At 63.8% G+C, this 20,018-nt stretch overlaps 1 protein-coding gene across 1 annotated transcript in view; it reads left to right on the top strand.

Annotated features, from left to right (window-relative positions):
- MACROD1 (mono-ADP ribosylhydrolase 1) overlaps positions 1-20,018 on the top strand; it is a 143,314-nt gene that overhangs the window by 122,181 nt on the left and 1,115 nt on the right. The window contains 4 exon segments of the mRNA XM_030333895.1: positions 7,825-7,854; positions 19,178-19,294; positions 19,732-19,853; positions 19,987-20,017. Of these exon segments, the coding sequence (XP_030189755.1) occupies positions 7,825-7,854; positions 19,178-19,294; positions 19,732-19,853; positions 19,987-20,017 (300 nt within the window).

Here is a 20,018-nt window from a genome sequence, read left to right as displayed (position 1 = left end):
GGTCCCAGCGGCTCTACTGTTTCTACAAAACCCGGGCACGCAGACGCAGGTAATATGTGGTTGAGGGGCCTACAAAGTAAACCTCGAAGGAAAAGACAGGCCAGATTCAGGGCAGTGCCTTCCGGTGTGGGTGGGGGGAGGGCGTCAACTCTTCTGTGACCCGTAAGTGTTGGGCTGCGTGGTGGGTGGGCCGTGTGCACGCGCGGGAGCGTGCCCGCGCATGGGCCCCCGGGCAACGTGCCCGCATGGCTTTCGTGCCCCCGAAGTGGTAAAAAAAAAACAAAACAAAAGGATCAGTTGCCGGGGAGAGGATGAACCGGAGGGTGACGGGCGGCAGAGGAGGCGCCCAAGAAGGAGGAGGCAGTGACTGGGCCCCGCGGGGATGTTAGGAATGGAGCCCCAGCCCATCGGGCTGTTCGGGTCAACACTCTTTTCGCTTCCAAACCCACGGTTTGTGGTCTGCTCGAATGGAGCCTGGTTTTCTCCTTTCGGGAAGAAAACTGAGGTTCAGAGAGGGCTAGGGGCTGCCTGGGGTCACCCAGCAAGCTGGGGGTGGAGGAACCTGTGACCCCGAGGCCTGTGCAGCTGGAGATGAGCAGAGGGGTCAAGGCTACCTACTCACGCGGATCCCAGCCGTGGAGGAGGGGCCTCCGACTCCGTCCCCACCCGGGACATTTACCCCCCCCCCCCCCCAGCCGTTCTCCTATGCGCCAGGGCTCCCTCCGCCCCGGCCCCTCATTCCTGCAAAGATGGAGACTGCACCCGGCTGGCTGGGGCCCAAGCCATCTCCTGGTAATTGGGTTTCAGGGATGCTCATGGTTATGCTAATGGTGCGGCTGTGAGCGCCGGCCCCCTGGCTCCTGGGGGGAGGGGAGGCCCAGGCGGCCGGGGTCCCAGGGCCCTGCCGCCCTCCGCAGCGGTCCCTCCGAAATCAAGACTGCCTGGTTCAAATCCCGGCAACCCCCGCTTCCCAGGGGCGTGACCTTGGGCAAGTCCCGCAACCTGGCCGAGACTCTATTTCCTCATCTGTAAAGTGGGAAAAATCATAGTACCCTCTCCTTAGGCTCTCCGGGGAGGGAGGGATTGAAAGACTCCACTGGAAATATTTGGCCCGGTGCCTGGCACAGAGAATTTGCTCGATAAATGCGTTATTAACCATTTTTTTTTGTTTTTGTTTAAAGAGGTCCTGCAGGAGAATAGGGACAGGGGCTGGGTGACTCACTTTCTTTCGCTTTTTGTTTATGTATATGATCCAATTTGGGGCAATCAACATGAATTTCTTGTATAACGAAATGCCAATAAGTGGAAGTCGCCTGGGGATGGGTCTTGGAGAGTGGGTGTCGAGGGGGACTGGGGGTCCAAGGGTCTGGGGTCCAGCTTGGGCGTGGGTGGCTGGGAGGTTGGGTCTCCAGGGGCAGAGCCCAAGAAACCCAGGCAGGAGGAGGCGAAGGGAAGGCCCAGGCCGGCGGGAACCACAGCCTGGGCACCTGCTCTGAGCTAAAATGGCTGAGTGGGTGGCTTTTGTAGGCAGAGGCGTTGGGGAGGGCCTCCTGGGGTAGACGGAGGGGTGGGGCTATCGAGCCAGCCCGGATGGGAGCCAGGAGGTGTGGGGAGGACTGAAGGAGGCTGATCCAAGATTCAGGAGACCTTGGTGGTGAAGGGAGCCTGACACAGGACCAGTGGGAGAGGGAGACCCCAGAAGGGGAGCCGAGCTGGGTGTGGCTCCCATCAGATTTAGGGAATCACAGGGTTCTGCTCAGAGAAGATGGACTGGGGGCTCAATCCTGAAGGCAGGCAAGCCAGATCTGGCTCAGTGGGGTGCTTAGTGGCCCCGGCTCCCGCCTCGGGCCACACGCTTTCTGAGCCTCAGTTCCCCCACGTGTAAAATGGAGCCACGCAGCCTGGAAGGTCCCCATGGCTCTCCCCAAGAAGCTGGTGAGCAAACCTTGATAGAAAGAAGCTGCTGTTGAGAGTATCGATGTGTCTGTCATCAGGCAGACACCCTTCTCCCTGGCTGACCGGGGACCCCGACGCCCCCACCCGCTGCCACTGTGAAACCCTGACGCCGTAACAGTTTTACAGGCATTTTAAACTGTATCATCTATGCCCCACAAGGGCCTCAGTTAGCTGGCCTCCCCCACCCACACATGAGGAAACCGAGGCCCGGCCCAAGAACGCAGCTGAGGGTTTCGGGACCAGGACTTGCAAAGCACCTGGGCGGGTCTCCTCCTGCTAAGGGCGGTGGCCTTGGACAAATCACTTTGCCTCCCTGTGCCTCAGTTTCCCCATCTGTAAATAGGGCGGGAAGGGATGTGTGTCCACATGCACACATAGGTTAAATGATAAAGCCTGCATGTGGTGCTGATAAATGTGAGCCCCCTTGTCCCCCCACCGTGAGGCCCCTGCTCCCCACCCCCAGCCCTGGGAATGTCCAGGAAGCCTCACATCCCCCACCCCCTGAGGCAGTCCCACCTCGGAGGACAGTGACCTTGGCCTGGGGGACAGAGTCTGTCAAACACGGCAACTGCTTTCGCAGCTTGAGATGCCTTTGAAGTCTCTTGTTTTATCTTCAAAAATTCAGCACATGTCACACTTTATTCCATCTGTGGGACATTTCTAATCTAAAGCATGTTTTAAACAGCTCACCCTCGAGTAACACAGATACCCACCGCAGGCCTGCGGGAAGTGGGGGCAGCCAATGGCGCTGCTGTCCCAAGGACAAAGGCCACTCCCCTAACCCTCCTGGCAGGGCCAGGCTGCCAGTAGGTCAGTGGTCGCCTCGCAGGTACCAGGCGCTGTGCGAGACGCTGGGGTGCTGGCGATAGCGGGGGCTCGGCCAGGCATGGGGTGGCTGCAATGGAACAGTAGTGATGGGAGCCGCACAGGCGTTGGGGGAGGGTCTCCTCCCTCTCCAGGCCCGGGAGGGATCCCCTGCACCAGGCAGGAGCCAGCGGGTCCCCTTTTTGTCCTCCTTGAGCTGCTCTTGCCTCCACAGACTCTGATCTTCTCTCCTACTTCTCTCCCCCACTCACTCTGCTTCAGCTAGAGTGACCTCCTCCCTCGGCCCCCGGGCCTTTGCACAGGCCTTCTACTGCCCCTCGCAGCTGGCTCCTTATGTTCCGCATTTCCTTGACTCCTTCCAGGTCACCCCCTCCCCCCCACCGCTGGGGCCAGCCATTCTCTCCCACCTCTGACACAAATGGTAATCCTTGGTCAAGTTTATTCTTGTTCTGCGTGCTAGATAATGAGCTCCGTGCCCGCAGCGCCTTGCCCGGCTGTGTCCCGGAGCCCGGCACATAGTAGGGGCCGGATGTGTGTTTGTCAAATGCTAGAAAGCTAAGATCCAGCCTTCTGAGGGAGGGTGGAGGGGGGTGGGCCAGGCTGAGGGGCCGGGGGGGTTGGGGGGAGCAGCCCCCACCTCCCCGAGCCTGGCTGGCGGCCTCTCAGGCATTTGAAGCACACGGAAGCAACAGCAGCAGCCTCAGCACACGGAGGGGCTGTGACTGCCTCAAAGTCACCGCTGTGCCCGCTCACCCGGCCTCTCCCTGGCCCAGTAACCTGCTCAGCGCTTTCCTCGGGTCACCGAGTCTCCTCTCTGGCAGCCCAGCCCCCGCTCAGTGCCCCCTCGCCTCCCGCACCCTGGGCCGGAGGATTTGTCAGGGAAGAGCCCGAGCAGCTCTACGTGGCCTCCTGTCACTGCCCTTGGACCAACCCTGTCACCTGCACACCCCGCACCCCAGGTCCTGGCCCCCGGGGGCGCCTAGGGTAGGCTCTTTTGCAAGTCCTGGTGGACGAGAGCCTGGGCTGCAGAGCCCGGCAGACCCGCGGGTGGCCGTACAGTAAATTGTTGACGGTCACCTCCTGTGCACCGGGCTCTGTGCGGGGAGCTGGGGACAAGTGTGAATGACACCCACAGCACTGGGTGACCGAGTAGCAGGCACTGACCTAGGAGGTAAGGATGCTGGAGGCAGTGATTTATGGCCCCCAGGAGCCCTCCGGTAGCCGGGCGTGCCCTTCGAGGCTGGCTCTCTGGGTGGGGGGTGTTGAAGTCCCAGCCCATGCAAAGGCCCTGGGGCTGGAGAAAATGAAGCAAGTTTGAGGGCCCGGAGTGTGTCTGAGTGGGGGGGGAGAGGAAAGAGGAAGGGGAAGAGGGGAGGAGCCACTGGGCCCCATCCAAGGGGCCGGGTATTTTGTTTGTTTGTTATTAAGTAAACTCTACCCGCAATGTGGGGCTCGAACTCATGACCAGTAGATCAAGAGCCCCGTGTTCTACTGACTTGAGCCAGCCAGGCGCCCCTAGGGGTCAGTTCCTTATCCTGAGAGCAAAGGGGAGCTTTGGGAGGGTTGCATCAGGAAACTGGGCGTAAAACAGAAGATGCTCAGGTTTGCCTTGTGAGAAGACTGTTCTCTGTGGCTCAGCTCTCTCATCTGTAGAACGGGTTGGTGACACAGCTTCCACACGGGGTAAGGGTTAAAGGAGTAGGAGCTTACCCGGCCCAGGCCCTGGCTGTTGTGGGCCCTTTCCCTATAAAAATATATTCGACAGTAGGGCGCCTGGGTGGCTCAGTCGGTTGAGCGTCCATAGGCTCAGGTCATGATTTGCGGTTCATGAGTTCGAGCCCCATGTCGGGCTCTGCGCTGACAGCTCAGAGCCTGGAGCCTGCTTCCGATTCTGTGTCTCCCTCTCTCTCTCCCTGCTCACGCTCTGTCTCTCTCTCAAAAATAAATACACATGAAAAAAAAATTAAAAGTATATACATATATTAGACAGGATCACCTAAATACACAGGACGATTAATAACAAACATAAAAAGATGTATGTTAGAAGTTGATTTTATGAGTTTGTTGGCATAAAGACAGAACGTATTAACATTATATACTAAAAATATTTTCTAACTCAAAGTTCATTTACTCTTCTGATTTTGAAAGAAATTACATTTTCATGGGTCGCCGGAAGTATTATGGGATGCAGGCACACGCATCCGAGTTCTACTGTGCCGAACTCGTATAGAGCCCCGGGCTGGTCATCCTGCCCAGGGGAATGCTCAGACCCATCAGGCCCTTTCACAGAGCTCGCCCTCGCCCCTCCCTGCTTGCCTTTTCTTTTCAAGCCTCAGCTCACATGCCACCTCCTCTGGGAAGCCCTCCCAGCCTCAGGCTTCAGCAGATCTTATACCTCCCTCACCTGCCAGGGCATTTGCGTGCCCCACCCCACCTAGGACTGGGAGCTCGGGAGCCACTCTGGACGCAAGTGCTGGGACAGGGGGACGGGCTGGGTCCCCCGGAGGACATGCCCTGGGCCTGAGAAGGTGTGGAGCAGGCAGAGGGTGGAATGGGGTCTGGGGGAGTGCCCTGCTTGAGGGGTAGCGTGAGGGCAGGGAAGGGCAGAAATCCTTTCTGCCCCTGGCCCGCCTCCCTCCTCAGCCCCTGGATGCATCGGGCCAGTTGGCCCCAGCCCCCTGACCTAGGCAGACCTACACACGGTGGGGCTCAGGGGATGCCCGGCAGGCGGGGGTCGGCCCCTCCCGGAAGGTCGGCAGAACGGCAGGTCGGCGCCCCTTCCCCTCCCGCCCCTTCGAGGCTTACTGCCAACCCATTGGGCACCGAGCCCTCTGCGAGCGGGAGCCAGCTCGTTTGTGGCCGGTGTTAATTAAGAGAGAGAGGTGATGGGGGGAGGTGGGGGAGGCCCGTGGAGGGCAGCTCCCGACAGCTGCCGGGACTGTTCTGGACCGACCCGAGATGCCCGGGCCTCGCCTGTTGGCTCCAGGGCAGGGCCATCTGCACACCCAGGCCCTCCTCTCTGCCTGCCCCTTGGGGTGGGGGAGGTGGGTCCCGACTGCGTCCATCACAGGGGCGTCCATCACAGGGGCCTCTGTGCCTGAAGAGGCGAGCCCCAGCCCTAGCCAAGGGGAGATCCTCTGCGGGGGGGGGGGGGGGGGGGCCAGGCCCGGGCCAGGCTGCCCTGAGGCCAGCCTGCTTGGTGGCTTCACTACAGAGTCAGACCCAGTTCTGATCCTGCCGCTGCCACTGGGCAACCCAACCCCCGCCCCCCCAGCCTCGGGTTCCTCCTCCGTAAAGTGGGAGCGACCCTCACCTCCCATTTGTTATGATAGTAAGTGGGACCGTTTGTGCAGAGCCACCAGTCTGTGCCTGGCAGGCAGGCAGGCAGTCCTCCACGGCTCATTGGAAGATGCTTTCCTGGGGCAGCAGCCCCCAGAGCCTTGGGGAGCCCAGCCCTTCGGTGGCCCGCCCACGGCTGCCTGGGGGCCCCGCCCGGCCCCTCCCAGGCTCCGGCTCGGCTCCCAGCTGCCTCCCTGCCTGCTCCGCCCCCCTTCCTCCCACGCGTTCCCCGCAGCCCCCCAGCCCTGCTCTGGGAGCGCCCAGCCTCTCCTCGCCTCTCCATCTTAATTAGCTGCTTGTATTAATCTCGCAAGTAACGTGGCAACTCGCAGCCCTGGGTTTTCGGGCTGTGGAATTAATTATTCCCCAAGCGAAGAGCTGTCAGCTCTGGGAGACCAGCCACTCAGAGCCGCCCGACACCACTTAGCAGGGTCCACAGCTTCCGCACGGCACCCCGGGCCTGCGGCCTGGCCGGCCCGGAAGTGGCCCCCACTCCGGGCTCTGCTCCGTGTCCCCCTCCTACAGAGGGGCTGCCCCGGGCCCCCGGAAGGCAGGTGGGGTGGAGGAGCTGGGAGCCGGGACCCCCGGGGGCACAGGGGCCGAGGCACAGCTGGTCTCCCCACCTGGGCGGCACCTGCCCTGTCTCGCCCATCACTTACCCTGATTAGCACCAGCAGTTAACATGGACGCAGCTGCGTGGCCAGGAGCCGGAGCCCCGGCTGGTGAGGGCCACTGACCCGCACGGCCCCGACGACGTGCCGGCCGAGAGGCTTCCAGCTTCGCTTCGTCCTCGCATCAGCCCCGTGGGGAGGCTGGAGGGGGTCAGCGGGCCGGGCAGAGCGAGATGGGCGGGTCAGCGCCAGCAGCCGCCAGTCTGCGTCCGGTCCGGGGCCGGGGCGGGAGCCGAGGCTCCCTCTGTCCCCCTGGACCTTCACACCGACCCTGTGAGATGGGTCTGTTCTTCCCCGGGGGAAACTGAGGCACAGGGCGAGGTGGCCCGAGTCACCCATCTGCTGAACCGGCTTTGGCTCCGGGCCTGGTGCTCTGTGCCCTCACTGTGCCGCCCCAGGGTGGGGCCCTTACCTGGCACACGGTCACTGCCGTCTGTTAGGGGCGCCCAGCCCTGGTTCACAGCCCCCTCTTCTTAGCCCCCTCCCCCCCCCGCCCCCACCACACTCGTTCCTTGGGCGGTACTTAGCACAGCTGCGACAACACAGTGTGTCTTCTAGTGGCCTCGGGTTGTGCCCCCACCCCCCGCCCCGGCTGCCTGTGAGCTCCAAGGGCAGGGACCAGGGCGCGTCTCTGCACCAGGCCTGGCACAGGCGGGCCTCGGGAGATGCTGGGTCAAAACAGTGAATCCTTTTATTCAAAAGGATACGTGTGGCCACAGGTCTTGTGTCCCTCCAGACCCCGCATGTGGCTGTTTCTAGGGTGAGCGGCTGGGCCCTGGTGGCTCGGGGGAACCCCCCACCCCACCACCCTGCAAACCCCAGGCCCTTTAGGAGCCCCAGCAGGAGAGGAAGTCCCGGCCCTCACCACCTCCCCCTGTGTGCTGTGTGCCCCCCCTCAGAGAAGACCCTGTGCCCAGAATCTGAAGACCCCGGGGGCCTGGACCAGGCACAAGCCTCCCATCCCGCCCCCCCCAACTGCTGGCCCACCTGCCACTCCCCAACTGACTGGCTTTTCTCTCTCTCTCTCTTGCAGCCAACAGCTCCCTGCTAGGAGGTGGCGGTGGTAAGTGCTTCCTGGCCTGGAAGGGGCGGGGGAGGGACACTTGAGGGTTGAGAGGGACTGGGATCTGGAATCCGGAGGTGGGGGGGGGGGGCGGCTGCAGGTGTGATGGGAAAAGCCCAGCCCTTAGGCTTCAGCCTCTGCACCTGTGAGGGCAAAATGATTTCTGCTCCACGCTCTAACCTCGGAGGGTGGCCCTGCTCCTAGGACAAGGCCTCACAGGGTCAGGGAGGGCTCTGCCAACCGCGAAGGCCCCCCCCACCCCCGCCAGAAAGACTCGTGCGTTCGCCGTGGTTCACCACCGGGAAGCAGGGGTTCCAGCTGAACCGGGTGGGCCAGAGGTTGGAGGTCACGGTGGGCCCAGCCTCCAGGGCTACAGGCTATATAGGTCAGCAGGTGCCACGGTGGGGGCAGTCCCTGTGCCCCCCCTCCCCCCCCCCCCCCCCCCGCCGAGGCCTGCCTCTCCTGGCCAGCGCTGCCCAGGCGGGCCACTCCAGCCCCTCGCCCCCAGCCCCTCGGTCCCCCGCTGGCTGGACTGCCCGCTGTCTACACGGGCAGCAGCATGATTGGTGAGCTGGGGGGCAGGGGTTAATGCGCCGTCGGATAAATCCCGGGGGCCGTGTTTACGGCAGCAGTGGCGGGGCCCGGGCCAGGTTTTAAAAGGGGGGAAAATAAAAGGGGCAGCGAAGGTCAGGAATAAATAAGAACAAAGCTAAGAGCTGTCGGTGACCGGCCAGGATGCAGGACGGGTGTGTGTATGGGGGGGCGGGGGGGGTCTGTTTGTGGCCAGACAGATTTTCCCTCCCTCCCTCCCTCCCCCACTTCTCCTCCACTGTCCCTGTGGAGGTCACAGCTGTCCTGGAGGCCTCACAGAATGAGGGGCTTCGCTGGGGGCCTATCCAGGACCTTGTTCGGAAGCCCGTCCCTTTTGGAAAACTCGGGGGGGCGTAGCTGATTTGACACCTGCCGTTCAGACACCCCTCCTCTTCGTCTGTTCATTCATCGGCCAGTGATCGAGCACCTACTGTAGGCTGGGCCCCGAGCCGGGTGCTGGACCAGAGGGGCCTGGTCTGTGCCCTCCCTGAGCTCACGATACAGATGAAGGCACCCACCGTTACACAGGGTGGTCTGTGCGATGGGGGAGCAGGGCTCCTGGAAGGAGGTGGGGCCTACACTGGGACCCGAGGAATGGGTGGGAGCATCGGGAAGGGTGTCCTGGGCAGAGGGAACAGCACAGGCGGAGGCCCGGAGTGAGGGAGAACATGGGACATTGGGGGAGATCAAGATTGGAGCCGTCGCAGCCCAGCCAGGCGGAGGGGAGGCAGGAGGTGACACCGGAGCCTCACCGACCCCATGGGGAGCTGGATTTTTAGCCCTGCAGTTCTGGGAGGCTAAGGACCACCAAGAGGTGTGGGCCCCTTAAACCCCAAGTCAGGTCCATCACCCCTCTCCCGCCCAAAACTCTGCCACGGCTCTCACCTGGCTCAGAGTCAAGGTCCACCAGGGGCCCCAGCCACCTGCCAGGCTCACTGCCACTGCCCAGCCCTCCCGCACTCGGCACCAGCCTCCCTGCTCGCTCCTGCCTCGGGCCTGTGTGCAGGCTGTTCGCTCCGCCTGGAACCCTCTTCCCCAGCCTGTGGCTGCCCCCTTCACCTCTCGCAAGGTTTCCGTGCCCCCCACCTTGTCAGGGAGGCCCACCCTGACCCCTAGGTAAAACTACAGCTGTCTGTCCCCGCCCCAGCCTGTATCCCCCCTCTCCCTTCACCTCACCCTGCTCTTCTGTTTGTCACTTGTATATTAGGGTCATTGTCTACCGTCTGTCTCCCCGCTGAGAACAAAGCTCGGGGGGCACCACTGTGTCTCCAGCAACTAGAACCGGGTCTGGCACATATAGTAGGTGCTCAATTAAATGGTCGGTGAATGAATGAATGAACTATGAAAAGGCAGGGACAGCCTCATGTGTTAAGCGGAGGGCTTGCTGAGGAAGGCAGCGGGGCCTTCGAGGCTTTAGGCAGGGCAGGGAGTGGCTGGTAGGTGGCCTGCTGACCTCACTCTGGGGGTCAAAGGGCACCTGTTCTGGCTAGATGGAGTGGGGAGGCATACTGGGGGTCCTCCAGCTCCCCTTCTTGCAGCATTGTGGGGGAGAGGAGGCTGGAGCAGGCCCCAAGCGCTGCCTGACTGACGCAGAGATGGATGGGGTGGGCCGGGACCCGGGAGGAAGTGAGCCCCGAGTCCAGCCTTTTAACGCCAGCTGAGATTTATGGAGCCGCCGTGAGTGTTCGCTGGGGCTGTCACTCTGCTAATGTGATTGGAACAAGGTGGAGGTGGCAGGGAGGGGACCGTGGGAGGGGCGAGGTTGGGGCTGGGAGGGGCCTGGGGCCTGCCTGGGGCTGGGATGGGGACGCGATGTCTCCCGCCTGCCACCTGTGAGCTCTACTGCCCGCCAGCCCACCCGGCCTCAACCCCCCGGAACTGCCTGGGTGGGAGCCACAAGCACGAGTCGTCTGGGACTCGGCAGCCCAGGACCCCCCTGGCTCTGCCCAGACCCACCTCTGTCTTCCCATGGCGTCAGCCGAAGTTTCTCCCTCTTCTCCTGAGTCCAGCCCCGCGGGGATTCAGTCCTCTACCCACTCCCTACGTTCCTATGACCACCCATTTACCTGCCCCCATCCATCTACCCCCCACCTCTCCATCTATTCCCTCTGCCCATCCATCTACCCTTCACCCATCCATCTACCCCTCACCCATCCATCTACCCCTCACCTACCGATCCACCTGCCCCCCATCCATCCATGCAGGCATCAGTCACGGTAGGCCTGCCTTGGCCACTGTGTTTAAATTGTGCCGAGGCCCCAGCCCACTGTGCTGACCCTGTCACCCTGCTCTGTGGCTTTTTCCTTAGCACTGATCCCTTTTAACGTCCGTGTATTTTATGTTTGTTCTTATTGCTTGTCTCCCCACTAGAGTGCACTCTCCTCAGGGACGGTGTTCTAGGGGTTTCTAAGCCAGTTTAGGGGGCGGGTAGTTGCACCCTCTGTATGCCAGGCCCTGCCCTGAGCGGGCACACAGGTCCAACAGCCCTGCACTGGGGTGGGGGGAGGCACCTAATAAATTGGGGGGAGGGGGGTCTGGGGCAGCTCTGGCTCAGAAGGAGGCCCTCCAAAGGGGGCCCGGGCTTGGTCGGCAGGGCTTTGGTATAGTGAGCCCAGTTTTCGCATGTGGGGTGCTTATGGGTGGGAGGGGACCGCAGCCCCTCAGGAGCAGGGAAGGGAGTCTGTGAACACCTCCACCCTCAACAAGAGCCCCAGGGGCTCCTGGGGCCAAAAGGACTTAACCCAAAGAGTCCAGGACTCTTGGGCCTGGTTCATTGTGGGGCTGGGTCCCCACCACGCCCCGAGGCCAAGGTGGCTCGTTCTGGCAACACAGTGAGTCTTGGGGAAGCCCCCTAACTCCCCCCCCCACACACATACCCCCATTCCTTCCCAGGGCTCTGAGTGTGGGTGGCGGTGGGGACTCGGGACTCGGGCCTCGGCCCCGCCCTCAGAGAGACCCAGTTTGGTAGAAGGCTCCCCGGCAGAGGGGGCCTCTGACTCAAGCCCTGAAGGACGAGTAGGAGTTGGACAGGCTGAGAGGGATAGAGAGGCCCAGCAGGTGGAGGGCCCCGGGTCTGAAGTGGGGAAAGACTGGACGGGCTGGGACAGCCTCCCGGCCTCCCAGCCAGACCCGGAGACCCGGAGACCCGCCAGGCCCACTCCCGCTGGCCCGCCTCCCTCCTGGAGAGACTTTTACTGGCTCGATAAAAATTTTTTTCAAACCTGAACACTCTCCTATTGTATGGTAAGAAGGGAGGCGGGCCCTAAATCAGGATGGGAATCGACAGGGCCCTGACGCGCGTCTCTCCTGTTTATTAGGACTGAAATGTTTACTCGGCGATAAGGAGCCGGCTTTCTCGCGGAGATTTGTGCGTTCTTTTTCAATTACCCCTCGTCTTTCTCTGCCACTTTTGCACTAAAGGGATAATAAATGTATCGGAGCGTTTCAATTATTCATCTAAATCATGACTGCGCCTGCCATGGCCAAGCTTTAGTGACAGATTAATTCAGGGCCTCCTCTGCTCACGCGGCCGCCATCTCTGCTCCGGCCTGGCCAGCTCCCCAAAGGGCCGGCCTGCGGGGCGGGGCGGGCTGGGGTCAGGCAGGGCTCCCGCCCTGTCCCCTCCACACGCGCTCACTGCCAAGGACACTCCCTCCCTCCTGGAGGTCAGCGGCCCAGCCACACACTCCAGACCGCAGGAGTCAGCTCCTACCCCCGGGGGTGCGGCCGTCCTGCCCTCCTGCCCGCTGGGCCCTGCGCAGCCCCTGCTCCCCACGGCTCAGCGTGTGTGTCTCCCACACCCCCGGGGCCCAGACGTCCCCTGCCCGAGGAAGCCAGGGTGGCGCAGCTTCTGCCACAGCCCTCTCCGGGCACAGGGCCTTTGCACCTGCTGCTCCTGTGCCTACGGGCTCCTCCGCCCCCTCACCACCACCTTCCCCGCCTAGTTACCCCGATGTCAGGGCAGGCCCCCCGGCCACCGCCCCCGACTCCTCCACGTTCTGAGGGCTTGCCGCCTTCTGGCGCTGTCCTGGCTGCTGGGACCTCGTGGGCCGGCGTTCTGTCACCCCTGGCCATCAGACTCCCATTCGTGTGGTTGTTTAAGCACCAGCTGCCTCCCGATCAGACCACCCTCCTGAGGGACACGCGCGGGGTGTCTGTCTGTCCAGCTCCTGGCCAAAGCGAGGTGCTCGCTTGTGGACCGGCTGTGCCCCGGGGCCCCTTCTCGCCGTGCGCGCGCGTTCGCGCCCCTGCCCTGGCCCACCGCCGTGGCCCCTGGGCTTGAGCTGAACCCAGCACCCGGCGCCCGCCTTCTCCTCTCCACACACATCCGTGGCCCTGGTGAGGGGTGTGGGACCCTCTTTCCTCTCTCCTCCTCTCTCCCTCTCTCCGTCTCTCACTTTCCCTCCTTCTATCTCTGTCTCTCTCCGCCTCTATCTCTGCCTCTGCCTCTCTCTTGTTCTGCCTCTGTGTCTCTGTTTCTGTCTCTGTCTCTCCTTCTCTGTCTCTATCTCTGCCTCCATCTCTCTCTGCCTCCGCCTCTCTCTATCTCCGCCTCTTTCTCTATCTCTCCCTCTCTGTCTTTGTCTCTGTCTCTGCATCTGAGTCTCTGTCTCTGCCTCTGTGTCTCTGCCTTTGTCTCTGACTCTGTCCCTCTCTGTCTCTGCCTCTCTGTGTTTGTCTCTATCGCTCCCTCTCTGCCTCTATCTCTGTTCCTCTTTATCTCTGTGTCTCTCTGTCTCTGCCTCTGTCTCTCCCTCTCTGTGTCTCTGGCTTCTGTCTCTTTGCCTCTGAATCTCTGTCTCTGTCTCTCTCTGTCTTCTGTCTCTCTGTCTCTGCCTCTCCCTCTCTGTGACTCTGTCTCTGTCTCTCCCTATGTCTCTGCCTCTGTCTCTGTCTCTGGCTTCTGTCTCTTTGCCTCTGAATCTCTGTCTCTGTCCTCAGTTGCTCGTTTGCTCTGCCTGCTCTGTCTCTCCCAGCCGCACAGTGTCTCTTGCCCACTCCCCATGTCTCTCTTCCATGCACCTGCTCTCCATTTCTGGTCCTCTCTCGCTCCCTCCTTCTCCTCCTCGTTCTCTCCCTGCTCTCGCGGGCTCCCCTTTGCTCAGAGCCCAGCTGGCCTGGGGGATTAGCAAGGCCCCGGAGCGGAGCATCGGGGCCTCGACTTCCGCCCGGTAGCTGCCCAGGGCCACAGCCGAGGCACGGCGGGCACAGGGGGCAGACGGCGTGGCCTCCGTGGCCCTCCCTGGACCGGGCCGGCCTCAGAGGAAGCAGGGCCCCAAGGGCCGAGCACCCTGTGCCCAGACTTGTCTGGGGTCCCACCGTGTACCTGGCTGGAGTGGCGGGGCGCAGGCTGTGGTGCGGGGGGAGGCCCTGACCTGAGCTCAGCAGACAGGGCAGGAGCGTTGGATGGGGAACAGCCAAGGGCCCTCCCGCGCCCCACGCACAGCCAGAGCCCATCCCAGACCCCCCCCCCCCCCCCGTCCCTGCTCCGATTTCCCGCTGGGATGGAATCAGTTCTAGCTTCTTCCACCAATCCTGCACGTGCAGCCCTCTCTTCCCCCCCAAACCTCCCCAGCCCCGACCCCAGCCCTGGACTCTGCCGGCGCCCTCCTCCCCCAGCTTCCCAAAGCCAGGGTTCCTATCGCTGGGGCTCTGCTCAGAGGCCGCGTCCTCAGAGGCGCCTTCCCAAGGCGGAACAGGGCCCGCCTGTGCCCATCTCCTTCCCCTCTTATCCAGCTTCATTTCCTCCCATTTCCGGGCTCATGGTGACGCAGAGCCCCCCCCCGGGGGGGGGGAGTCCCCTCCCTGCACAGAGCCTTCCCCCCCACCCCACCGCAGGGCCCTTCCCCCAGTTGGTGGGTGGGAGAGACCAGAGGCCAGTCGTCTAAGGTGGAGGCTGGAGGGAACCCCAGCCGTGCTTGGGGTGGGGCATTTTATTTCATGGATTCATGGGAGCCATGGAGGTTTTATGAGCGAGGGAGTGACGAGTCCTCCCCAAGAAAGGGCCCCAGGCCTCCCGGCCATCACCAGATGGTGACGGTGATGGGCTGACGGTGGTGGTGGTGTGGACGTCAGCCAGCTACACTGAGCTCCCACGGCCGCGGATGCCAGGCCTCGCGTAGAGCCTCTCTCTGAGGGATCCCGAGACCCTCACCACGGCGCTATGGGGCGTGCCATTAATATCTCCAGATGAGGAAACTGAGTCACCGAGTCCCCGGAGCGAACTGTGCTCCCCACCCCGGCGCAGGCCCTCCCTGGTAGGAGGGACAAGGGGACTCAGGCCCCCCGCAGGGATGCTAGCGGAGGACCCAGCAGGCCTGTGGGGCCCGCACCCCACCCCCAGTGGGCAAGATGTCGCCCAGCCCCTGCCAGCAGCTGCCATGGGGATTTTCAATAACGGGAGTGATTTTTGCATGATGAATGAGGCGCTGCCGCTGTGTACATAATGAGGGCCTAATGTTTTCAAATCCCCATTTAAGGAGTTGATCTCACCCCGTAATGAATTTCACGTCACAGACCGGAGCTGCTGTCCATCCCTCTTCTCCCTGGGGTGCCCACCCGCCTTGGCACCGCGAGGGTGGGGTCTGCCTCCTCCCCCCACGGGCCCAGCCCAAACCGGTCACAGAGCTCGTGGCTGCCCTGGGTTTGTCGATTGAATGAGCGACCGGGAGGGTGTGGGCGGAAGCCGAAGGTGGTTCCGGCGGCAAGGGGGCACCACGTGGGGTTGTGGCTTCTCAGGCTCTGCGGGGCGGCTCCGCGGGGCCTGGGACGAGGCCAGAGACCAGAGGTGATGAGCGTAGCGTGGACGGAGGGAGCGGGGGGCTCAAGGCCCCGGGGTGGGTCCTTCTTCCAGGCTTTACGGCCGAGCTCGTCCTCCGCGGGGTTCGGGGCTTGCAGACGAACCGGCAGCTTGGACATCTGCTCCTGCCCCAGCTGGTGCCCTCTCAGGGACTCAGTTTCCTCATGCGCCCCCACCAGCCCTGGCATTCGGTATCTCTGTGCAGGCGGCTGGGACCTGGGAGGCAGCTGCACGTAGCACCGGGATCGCCGGACTGGTGGCTTCTCCTCAGGCCCTGGGACCTGCCTTGTCAGATGTCCGGGTGGCGAGTGGTCCCCAGGGCCCAGGCCAGGTGCCTTCCTGCCCTCCCCCGGCCCCCTCCGGCCTCAGCCCACACCCCTGCAGTCCCAGCCCGCCCTGCCCGGGGCTCTCTGGGTGCCACCTCCACCCTGCAGCGCGTCAGTCCCTCGGGCCCCTCAGGCCCTGACAGGCAGAGTAGCCTTCCGCCTACAGAGGCGGGGGGCGGGCCTCGGTCTCCCCATCCGAAACAGGTGGCACAGGTGACAGAGTGATAAAGCGCAGGGCACCTTGGTGCAGTCCCTCACTGAACGAAGGCCCACGCCAAGTGGGGAGGGAGGTGCTGTTACGGACCTTGTAGAGATGAGGAGACTGAGGCACGGCACGGACAGGTGAAGTGACTTGCCCACAGCCACCAGCAGGCTTGTAGGCAGGATTTCTGGGACAAGAAATCCCAGGAGGGGGCACCCAGGAGGCCAGGGCCACGGGGCAGCGGAGGGGCAGGGGGGTGGGGGAGGGGAGCCGGCCCTGGGCCTGTCAGGGTCTCTTGCCCTCTGGCAGGGACACAGCCGCCCCCCTGTCCCCCAGGCCCCGGGCATCCTCATGTTCCTGTAAATAATTAATTAGCCCCTGCTTGCTTGTTTGTTTAGCATGAGGAATGCTCCCCCGCTGAGACGCATTTATTGCTGAATAAATTTAAATATCTAATCTTCCCTTCATGAATATTACAGCACCCCAAATAGCCGCCAACAGATCCTCAGCGCCCTGGCAAATGGCCCCCACAGGAGCCTGCCTGCCGCCCGCCTCTGCTGGCTCCAGCCCCTGCCCTCCACCCTCGCCCTCCTGACCCCTGACCTCCGGGGAAGGGGCTGGGTGCGAGCTGAGGCCCCCGGCCCCCACCCCGTGCCCGTGTGGAGGCCACACTGGGGGCAGGAGGGCAGGGCCAGCCGGGCTTACCTGGGGGAACAGCCTGGGACGGGGTGGAAGGACAGGGCTGCGGCAGACGGAGGACAGACAGGGCCCCCAGGTGACGGCAGCATCTGAGGAGCCCAGGCAGGAGACGGAAGAGGTCAGAGAGGCAGGTGGACGGCGGGGAGGGGCTCCAGGGCAGCCTTGCCAGACAGAGGTAGCTGGTGGTCAGCTGCATGGGGGTGGCTGGACAGTCATGCGAGATGAGGGACCCCAGGTCACTCAGCAACCAGGGTCCCCGAAGCCTGGGGGCGGGGAAGGGGAGTGGCTGCGGTTCACATGGGGGGGGGAGCAGGGAAGGCGTGACCCCCTGGGCCTGTGGGTGAGGACCGCAGGCTGAGGGTCCCCTCTGGCACAACTGTGGTGTGTAGACGGGGAGGGGGCAGCTGCTCTGGCCCGTCGGTGCTCTGGCTTGTTGGGGAGAGGATGGGGCAGGGATGAGGCCCAGGGCCTGCCCCTCATCTCTGCCCTGGGGAAACTGATCCCCTAGGCACTCGCATGGCAGTCACCTGGCCCAGCCCGAGGCTTCTGCCAGCCCCGAGTGCCCCCTCCCCCTCATGCCCCCAGGTCAGCCCCATAGGCCTGACTGCAGGCCTGTCCACCTCTGCAGGAAACATGAAGTCCCTGAAACACAGATCTTACTGTGTTTCTGCACTTGGGCACAGCCTCCGCAGCAGGCCAAGGTCGCCTGCAGGGAGGACGGCAGGCAGCCAGGAGCCAAGTGGCACCATTAGGGCAGGGCGGGAGGCCCCCAGGAGAGCCGGCCCAGACCCATTCCCGTGCTTACCCCCGTAGGCCCCGAACACCCTGACACCCGCCTGGACAGCCGCCTCCCCTGTGTCCCCACAGGGAGCACGTTCTCATACTATGCCACTGTCCTAATGACAGCCAACACCCATCCACCTTCACCCACGCCAGGCCCTGGCTTCAGCACCTTACGGAAATTAACTCGCTTAATCCTTCCAGGAGCCCTAGGAGGTGGAGCCCACTTTACAGATGGGGCAGTTGGGGTCCAGAGAAGCTAAGTGATAGGCTCCAGGCCACACATATCTGTGACTGACAGAGCTGGGCCTGGAACCCCGGGCCACCCAGCTCCACAGCCCCTGCTCTCGTACATGCTGCTGGGTGGTCAGCTGGCATCTCACCCAGAACGGACACACTGCACGCGGACGCGGTGTGACCCTCCAGGCTGCGCGGCCCCTGAGCGCCGCCTGGACAGGGAACTCAGGGGCCCCGCCTTGGGTCCCCCGCTCCGCCCTCCCCTGGGCCACCGTTGCCCTTACCCCTCCTTGCGGGAGAGGTCCTCCCAGGGCTCCCGACTCCTCTACCCCATTCCCCCCCCCGCCCCGGGTGCTCTGGGAAATCGCCTGGTGCCAGCTCTGAGTGAAGTCACAAAATTAGGTTTAATTGGGCCCCACAGGGCACAAAAGAGAAGAAAGAGGGGGGTGGTCCAGCTGGTGTCCCTGGACCTCTGCCAAGACTTTGGGGGTGGGGTGGATGGGATGAGGGAGGAAGGGCCTCGGTGTGCGCATCTGCAAAATGGAGAAATGAGGCCTCTTTCCTGCTGCTGGGCCTTGTGAGCCCCCGGCAGCCGGTGCCAAGGAGCTCCTGGCACAGGCCTGGGGTGCCCTGCGAGCTAGGGAGCTGCCAGAGGTGGGTCACGTTCTCCTGGCCAGGATGCAAACCCCTCCCCTGAAGAGGGGTCACCGTCGCTATCGTCCAGATGAGGCAGTGGCCGCTCAGGGGAAAAGACTTGCCGGTGTGCCCCGCTGGCCCAGGGGACGAGAGCCGAGCCCCGCCTTTCCCTCCGGGGCCACTGAGGCCACTGAGGCTGTGGCACCGGGGTGAGGTCCGGACGAAGGGGCGGAGGAGACGCTCCTCCCGCGGTGCCCGAGTTGTTTATCTGGGCCCGCGTCCCCAGGGTCGCTGCCGGAGGTCCCAGAGCCGCGCTCAGATAAACAAGCCCGGGCCCGCCGCAATTAAGCCGGATGCGCTAACGAGGCGGCTCGCTAACGAGCAGGGGTGCGCGTCCGGATCCGCCGTCCACCTCCCCGCAAGGAGGACGAGGAGGGGGTCGGAAGACCCAGGCTCGAGGCCCCCACCGCAGCTGCCACTTGTTAACTAGGTGACCCCGGTTTCATCATCTGTAAAGGGGGTCCCAGAGTTTGCCGCGGCCGGGAGGGGCCTCGCCTGGGGATCCGGTGCGCGGTGCCAGTCGGCGCTCGTGGGCTCCTCGGGCGGAGGCGGCCACCGGTCGCGGGGTCCGCGGCGCCTCCGGGCCAAAGCCGGGCGACCTTCCCTTTGGCCGGGCTAGGGTGGCGGTTCCCGCCGCCGCGGACCCCGCCTTCCCCAGCCACTCCGGCCCGGGGAGGCCCCGGCCCCGCCCGCGCCCCTGCCGCACGGCCGGGAACCTGCAGGGCGGGCCGGGCGCGCCCCCTGCCGGCCGCCCCGCGCCGCTTCCCGCCGGGACCCGCTGCGACCCGCCTCCGCGCCTCGGAGCGAGCAGGGGCGGCGGGCGTTAGCGAGCAGCCGGAGGCGGCGGGAGAAGGCGCGCGCGGTGCCCGGTGGGTCCTGGCCCAGCCGAGGGGGTTGGGAGGATTCTGTGCGTGGGCCTCCGCTTTCTCTTCTGTAAAACGGGCTCAGGCGTGACGCGGGGCGCCCCACGGCTCACTCCCCTCTGCCCTGCAGTGGACGGCTGCATTCACCGGGCCGCGGGACCCCTCCTCACCGACGAGTGCCGGACCCTGCAGAACTGTGAGACCGGCAAGGCCAAGATCACCGGCGGCTATCGGCTGCCGGCCAAGTGTGAGTCCCGACCCCACAGGGCACCTCGTGTAATTGGGGGCTTAAGGGAGCAGCCCCCACACAATTGCTGGAGGCCTCCTCAGGGGTCGCTTCCTAACCTTAAGTGCCGGGACCCGGCCCCTCCTCGCACGCACCAGGAAGCAGGTGGCGGGAGGGGGTGAGAGGAGCTGAGGAGGCAGTGACTTCGCTCGCCCACTCCGCCCCGCGGCTCAGACGGGCCCATGCAGCTGTGCGAAGGGGGCCCAGCGCGGGCCTGCCTGTCTCTGTCGAGCGCATTTGAGGGCACACTTCTGCACCCACGTGGGCAGGGTCCTCCCCTGGGGACTCTCAGAACTTGGGGAGAGGGCCTGTTTCCTGTCCTCTCCAGGGCGGGCAGGGGGAGAAAGCCGATGGCCGCTTGGAGACCCCGGCCAGTCTGACCCCGTCGCCTCCCGCAGATGTCATCCACACGGTGGGACCCATCGCCCACGGAGAGCCCAGCGCCAGCCAGGCTGCCGAGCTCCGCAGCTGCTACCTGAGCAGCCTCGACCTGCTGCTGGAGCATCGGCTCCGCTCCGCGGTGAGAGGGGCGGGGGCAGGGAGGGGGACGGGGGCGGCCTAGACCGGGAGGAAGAAGGCCCCTCGGAGGCGGTGGTTGGAGAGTGACACTGTCCCCAATTCCCTCTCACCTCCCCCCCCTCCCCCCACCCCAGGCATTCCCCTGCATCTCCACCGGCGTGTTTGG

This window comes from Lynx canadensis, chromosome D1 (genome assembly GCF_007474595.2).
Source record: "Lynx canadensis isolate LIC74 chromosome D1, mLynCan4.pri.v2, whole genome shotgun sequence".
Lineage (NCBI taxonomy): Eukaryota > Metazoa > Chordata > Mammalia > Carnivora > Felidae > Lynx > Lynx canadensis.
The sequence above is the reverse complement of the archived record's forward strand: the minus strand, read 5'-3'. Positions and strand labels throughout refer to the sequence as shown.